This window comes from Leguminivora glycinivorella, chromosome 6 (assembly GCF_023078275.1).
Source record: "Leguminivora glycinivorella isolate SPB_JAAS2020 chromosome 6, LegGlyc_1.1, whole genome shotgun sequence".
In the NCBI taxonomy this organism is placed as follows: domain Eukaryota; kingdom Metazoa; phylum Arthropoda; class Insecta; order Lepidoptera; family Tortricidae; genus Leguminivora; species Leguminivora glycinivorella.
The window spans coordinates 14,095,323-14,102,768 of NC_062976.1; the positions used below are offsets into that span (position 1 = coordinate 14,095,323).

Here is a 7,446-nt window from a genome sequence, read left to right on the forward strand (position 1 = left end):
GGAATTATTATTTCTCGCCCACTAGAATCAGCTGCACAGCTCTACAACATTGGTCCTTCGAGAGAGAAAAAGGACGAAGACTTAAAATTCCGTGTTGCTTTTGAAATGGTCGGCGATCGACGTGTTCAACATTTAAGCGACGCGAATAAATAGGAAATAACATACCTATTCGTCGCATCACATTCATCGTGCATCAGAAGATCGCGTGCGACGCGAAATTAATATTCGTCGCATCGCGCTACATCGCTAGCCCTGCGCTTAAATCCTCGCGGGCAGCGAATACCTATTGTTTTATACAAGAAGATCGCGTGCAACGCGAAATATATTCGTTGCATCGCGCTATTTCGTCAGCCCTGCGCTTGAATCCTCGCGGGCGGCGTACTTCTTTACCATAAAAGGAAAATACTTCGCGTGCGACGCGATTCCCATTCGTCGCATCGCGCTTCATCGTCGGTCCTACGCTTTCAACTCATCGTGGACCTACATCTTCAAGACACTTCACGGGCGGCGCTAACTCATTCGTCGTATCGTGCAATTTTATAGTGAATTTTTACAGTTTTTATGCGTTTTATATGCTTACTTTATATTATTTACTTACTCTTGCTAAAAATGTCATACGCCGCGGTTTGTGAGCTTTTGTATTCGCCGCCATTGCCGCCATCATCGTGAACTTGGTGCTGAGAAAAGTGGCGCAACTTCAGGGCGCAGCCGCGACGCAAAGCAAGAAGTCGACCAATCAGAGCACCGGTCATCGCAACGTGATTGGAGGACAGCTGATATCGTTCGTTCTTTCCATTCTTCCACTTCATTCATTATGCGCAATACTTCATTCTTTTATTCTCTTTGGCTTCGTTATTTTACAAGTTCATTTTAGAAAACGCTTTACGCCATTTTGATATAAAATGTTATATTTCGTTTATTAACGCTTGGAAAAGTTTTTGCGCAGATGAAAGTTGTGTTTTATATAATTATTAATATGTGAATCGTTGTTGTATGTGGCTGTTCAAAACCGTAGTCACATCTAAGTCTGCTACAATGGCTACTCAAGAGCTTAAGAAGTTACGTACAGCGCGAGGCTATACAAAAGCTTCCATTACTCGCCTGTATACATTTTGTAATAATGACAGTGATGTAGCTAGCAGTGCTTTATCGGCGCTCGATGCCAAAAGAGCGAGGGTGACGGAGCTCTTCAAAGAATATGACAAATGTAACAAAGAAATTCTGTCTTTGGACGAAGAGGATGCGGAGGATGTCGAAGACTTTGAGGATAAATATTATCATATACTGACAGTCCTCAACGAGGCAATTAATCGTATATCCTCGCCCTCGTCTGAATCTCCTGCCGCCGCATCATGTCAAAATAACTTTAAGGCTAAGTTGCCTACTATAAAGATAGATGTGTTTACGGGTAAGTACAGTGAATACACTGCTTTTATAAGCTTATTTAGAGCCATAATACACAACGATAAGTCACTTGATAAGGTTCAAAAGTTGTATTATTTGCGCTCATTTTTGACAAACGAACCTTTTGACTTGATTAAGAACCTTCCTCTGGTTGAGGCTAGTTATGACGAAGCTCTTAAGCTTTTAGAGGAAAGGTACAATCATTCTTTCAAAATTATCAATGAGCACATCAATTCCTTGCTTGACATAAATGCCTTGGTCAAATCAAATCCTGTAAATTTGAGACAATTTGTTTCCCAGATAAAACAGTCTTTATCTGCTTTAAAAAACTTGAATGTTAATACTGAAAACTGGGACCCCATTATATTAGCGATTTTGTACCGTAAACTAGATTCGTACACGTCGCGGGCGTACCAGTTGGAGCGAGATGACACCAAGGACCCAACTATCACCGAGTTCCTCTTGTACCTGGAGAAGCGAGCCTTGGCACTGGAGAATGCTGAGCCGTCCACGTCGGGGAAGTCTCAACACAAGGCTGTGGTAAATGTGACAGCGACCGCCTCGACTGTCTGCAACTATTGTAAGTCCAATCACAGATTATTTGATTGTAGTAAATTTAAAATGCTAACTAGCACTGAAAGAATAGCTTTCAGCAAGAACAACAGTCTGTGCTCTGTTTGTCTTAACAAACACAAAGGTAAATGCCGCTTTCATTTCCGGTGTAGTACTTGTAAGGAAGCTCATAATAGCTTACTGCATCCGGGCTCGGCTAACCAACCCCAAGTTTCTTTGATTTCAAACTTGGGGCAAAATGGAGTGTTGTTACCTACAGTCAAAGTTAAGCTATATTCGCGGACAGGTAGTGAGGTTCATGTGAAAGCTCTCTTAGATTGTTGTTCACAAGGTTCTTTGGTGACCACTAAATTAATAAAGATTTTAGGATTGACCCCAAGCAAGGAAAACACCAATATAATTGGTGTCAAAGAGTTGACTACTGACACACAGTATTCTATACCTTTAGATGTGTACTCATTGACCAGACCTTACCGAGTCACAGCGAACTGTAATGTCATGGATAAAATTACATGTAAGCTTCCACAAGACAAGCTTAATCTAGACGCTATCAATATACCTGATGGGATCACTTTGTCTGATATTGATTTCCATCAGCCGTCTGAGATCAATTTACTATTAGGCGGGGACATATTTTTCCAGGTCCTGCTTCTGGAGCCGGTCCCTGGGCAGCAGCAGGAGTCAGATGAAGACCCAGCGAGTCCTCATCCTACAATTGTAAATACTAAGCTTGGCTACATCATCGGTGGTGCTTTATCACGACAGCAAACCAGTGACAAAAGTAAGGTAACACTTTTATGTACTCAATGTGACTCAAGTCTTAACGAGAGTCTACAAAACTTTTGGAAAGCAGAAAGTGTTCCTGAACCCTTCTGTGAAGGCATGTCTGAGCATGAACAGTGTGAACGCTTATTTCAAGACACAACTGTTTTGAAGGACAACAAGTTTCAGGTTGATTTGCCATTAAAAATCCCTTTGAGTGAAGTCAATGATGTGCTTGGAAGTTCATTTGATATGGCTTATTACAGGTTCATTAGCCTCGAAAAAAGATTGCACAAAAATATAAATTTGCTATCCGATTATGAAAAGTTCATCGATGAATATGTTGACTTGAAGCATGGGCACTATATTGATTTCAATCAATTGGATTTTGAGAATGATCCTCTATATTTTGCATCCCACCATTGTGTAATTAATGACTCAAGCAAAACTACGCGTACTCGTGTGGTTTTTGACTGCTCTTTGCAATCCAACAAAAAGGTATCTCTAAATGATATTTTGCTAAATGGAGGTCCGGTACAAAAGGAGTTGTTTGACATAATGCTTTTGTTCCGGCTAGGCGACTATACTTTCTCCACAGACATACGGCGCATGTTTAGATGTGTTGATATTAATCCGATGCATGCCAAATTGCAAAATATATTGTGGAGGAGCAATCCTACCGAGCCTCTCAAATGTATACAATTAGATACTGTTACTTACGGGCAAAAAAGTAGTACATATTTAAGCACTCGATGCTTACTTGAGCTTGCAGATAGGTATGGAAGTGAGTACCCACTTGGAGCTTACATACTAAGAAATTGCACCTATGTAGATGATATGTGCTTTTCAAACTCTGATTTGAATGTTATAATTCAAGCAAAATTGCAATTATGTGAGTTGCTAAGTAAGGGTAGCTTCTATACACACAAGTGGGCATCCAATGATCAGCGAGTATTAGAGGGCATTCCTAATGATAAAAGGCAGTTTGATGACTTAGACTTCCAAAAAGATAATTTATATTTAAAGACTTTAGGTTTAAAGTTGAATATGCAAAAGGATTGCTTTGTTTTTTCCTGCCCTGAGGCCTTTAATAAGGAAAAGCCTACCAAAAGAGACATATTAAGTTATATTTCAAAGTTTTATGATCCGCTAGGTTTTATAGCGCCAATTATCATGAAGGCTAAGGCTTTCATGCAAAAAATATATGCTGAGAATATAGGTTGGAACCAGGTTCCTTCAGCTTTGCTGCTTCAGGAGTGGCGTTCATTTGCTTTTAAGTTATCTCAAATGGAGCCCTTCATTATTAAAAGGAACCTGAACATCCCCTCCAAGGCTCAATTGCAATTAATTGGGTTTGCTGACGCATGTAGCACTACGGGTTATGGTTGCTGTGTGTATCTTCGGGTGGTCGACGAACAAGGTAATGCTACGCTATCATTACTTTGTGCTAAGTCTCGCATCAACCCCCGCAATAAGGGTACTCTAAGCATAGCCCGCTTAGAATTGTGTGCTATGTTGCTGTTATCGAAATTAATCACTCGAGTTTATGATACGCTAAAGGCGCAATTAAATATACAAGATGTATATCTGTTTTCTGACTCGCAAATCGCGTTAGCATGGGCAAAAACAGAGCCTTTAAGGCTCCAAGCTTTTGTTGCAAATCGGGTGAGGTTGATTCGAGATCTTACAGATAGATGGCGCTGGCTGTACGTCTCCAGTGAAGAAAATCCTAGCGACTGCCTGAGCAGAGGTACAGATCCAGATGAGCTGCGTCGCATACCTATGTGGCTGCATGGACCAAGCTTTCTACAGGACGGTAAATATAATTTTGATGATAAAACTAGCCCTCCTGCGATCGATGACCTACCTGAATTGAAAAAGCAGCCCTCCAGTGCTAAGGTGACGCTAGTTACTCAAAAGTGTTCAGATCCTTATGATTTTTTGGAGAAGTTCTCTGATCTGAACAAAATGGTAAGGGTAATGGCTTATATAATGAGATTTTGCTCTAACTTGAAAATGAAAGACAAGAAAAATCTGAAATATCTCTCCGGTAAGGAGCTTCAAATGGCATTATTTCAGATTATAAAATATGAACAAGGCATTTATTTTAAACACGAAATTGACAGTCTCAAGACTAACTTAGAAAATGTTAAAGGTTCACTCAACTCGTTACATCCATTTCTTGACAATCAAGGTTTGCTGAGGGTAGGTGGTAGAATAAAAAACGCGAGTGTGTCATACTCTCAAAAACATCCTGTCATACTTCCGAGGGAATCTCGCATAACAAAGCTTATTGTAAAGCACGAGCATCTCAGGATGTTACATGCTCCGCCCCAGTTATTGATGTCAAGCTTAAATGAAAAATATTGGATTGTAAATGGTCTTAGCTATGTGAAACATATTGTTAACAAATGTTTACCTTGTTACAGAATGAAGGCTCAGTGTGCGAAACAGCTGATGGGTTCTTTGCCACCTGAAAGGGTCACAGCCTGCCGAGCATTCCAGAAAGTCGGCATCGACTTTGCAGGTCCCATAACAGTGAAGAATTCTCGCGTAAGAAGAGCTTTACAGACAAAAGGCTACATATGCGTTTTTGTTTGTTTTGTGACTAAAGCCATACATCTGGAGCTCTCTTCGGACTTGACCACTGACGCTTTCCTTGCATGTTTCAAGCGATTTATAGCTCGCAGAGGCCTGCCGACCGACGTTTTTTGCGATAATGGTGGATGCTTTAAGGGGGCAAAGAACCAGTTAGTTGAGCTGTACAATTTAAGTTCTTCGCAAAATCATCAGACTCTGGTGCAATCATACGCGGCACAGCAACGTATTAACTTTCATTTCGTGCCAAGCTACTCACCTGTGTTTGCTGGTCTTGCTGAAGCTGCTGTGAAGAGTTCAAAGTACCATTTAAAGCGCATATTGCAATCTTATGTACTGACGTATGAACAGATCAATACAATTTTATGTCAGATTGAGTCTACTCTTAATTCTAGGCCACTTTTGCCTGTAAATGCAACTGATATTAATGATTACAGTTATTTGACGCCGGGCCATTTTTTAATTGGCACGTCTATGACATGTCTCCCAGAAGCAGACTTGACCGAGCTACCTAGTAATAGATTAAAATTCTGGGAAATCTGTAATAAGGTCAAAGGTCACTTTTGGAAGATATGGCATAAGTACTATTTAAATGCATTACAATGTCGTCCTAAGTGGCGTGATAGCCAACCAAACGTCAGGGTTGGATCCTTAGTAATCATGAGGGAGCCTAACGCTCCTCCCATGACGTGGCCTATGGCCAGAATTGTTAAAGTGTATCCTGGTGATGATGATAAGGTGCGCGTGGTAGACCTTTTGGCACCGAATAAAAAGGTGTACAAACGATCATTAAGTGGTTTCGCTGTGTTACCTATAGATTAATTTTGTTGTGTGTATTCTTATGCATTATATTGTAATTGTGCAGGTTAAGTTTAAACCTTAAAAAGGTTATTATTTATTTCATTACAAACCCTCGAGTTGTAGGTACCTTATCTTGTTACAAAACTACTCAGAAGTTATGAGTGTTAATTCATTGTTTTTTCTTGTTTCTCAGCTTATAAGGATTTTGCTGTTATTCTTTTATGAATGATCTTTAACGCTATTAATAGCTTCTCTAGTTTGTAATTAACAAAATCATTTTAAGACTACTCTTTATTATTTAATTTTGATTGTAAACTTACATTCTGAAATGGATTATGCCATGATGCTGGGTTTACAGTCTATGCCTATTTAAGTAGCATGTTTTGGAACAACTTATAGTTATTTAAAGCGAAGGTTTTCGGCCCCGCCCCAGCATGTTGGAGGATCCAACAGAAATTAAACCTTATTTTTGTCTATGTAGCGGTTGCTATGGAAACGTTTGGTTACAATATAAAAAATGTCTTCTTGAATTCCTTCTTGATTCATACGTTGATGTGAGTACATAAAATAAATGGTTGTTCACCCGGCCACACATGGAATTATTATTTCTCGCCCACTAGAATCAGCTGCACAGCTCTACAACAGATTCCACGTCTGCTGATAGCAGCTGGATGTTGTCTAGCGTTATCAGATCGACGCGCGGTCGCCGACGCCACACGCCCGCCACGTGGGAATCGCCATTCATTACTGAGAAATTATACTTACAACATATTATATCGTACAAGGCTTATAAAACTGGCATTTACTTACGTTACGTTCATGTAAATCCTTCTGAAATTCCAACTATCCAGCGAAACTACTTACAAAACTATGATACTGATTTTAAAACGGAGGAAAACACCTTATTTCAAGAGTACCACTGTAAGGGGGCCAATGCAGGCATTTGTTTTGTACGTTTATAAGTACACCTGACCCTAGATCCAGCCAACCAACGAGAGTTTCTCTAGAGTCTTGTCTTTCTCAAGTTTTGGTCTAGAGTCTCGAGTGTCCGCAAAATAGACCAACGGTCAAATCAATACAATTGGGGCAGTTATCCCATGAGCTAATTCTAACTTGCTGTAGTTTTTCTTCTCGGCTTTCCGAAATTTTCATAACTGAATATTGTGACTTTGACAAGCAGGGTGCGTAGCCGAATGGCACAAACGCTCACGAAACGCAACTCTAGTAGATATCTATCTCTATCGCTCATGCGTCTCGGCGCGAGAGAGCCAGACTACCTTTCGCGGCGTTTCGTTTCGCGTCGGAGAA

The 7,446-nt window shown here is 40.3% G+C and overlaps 1 protein-coding gene across 3 annotated transcripts; it reads left to right on the forward strand.

Moving 5' to 3' along the window:
* Window positions 1-942: 942 nt before the first annotated feature.
* LOC125227606 lies at window positions 943-6,422 on the forward strand. 3 transcript variants are annotated; one of them, XR_007177203.1, is made up of 4 exons: window positions 943-1,408; window positions 1,796-1,984; window positions 2,620-2,758; window positions 5,169-6,422. XR_007177203.1 is itself a non-coding variant. In XM_048131951.1 (3 exons), the coding sequence occupies exons 1-3, from the start codon at window positions 994-996 to the stop codon at window positions 2,664-2,666; spliced, it is 651 nt and encodes a 216-aa protein (XP_047987908.1). In that variant the 5' UTR covers window positions 943-993; the 3' UTR covers window positions 2,667-4,697. The 3 variants fall into 3 exon arrangements, 2 of the variants coding, with proteins under 2 accessions (XP_047987908.1, XP_047987907.1); XM_048131951.1 differs by lacking the exon at window positions 5,169-6,422 and having other exon boundaries at window positions 2,620-4,697; XM_048131950.1 differs by lacking the exons at window positions 943-1,408; window positions 1,796-1,984 and having other exon boundaries at window positions 2,229-4,555; window positions 5,169-5,187.
* Window positions 6,423-7,446: the final 1,024 nt, after the last annotated feature.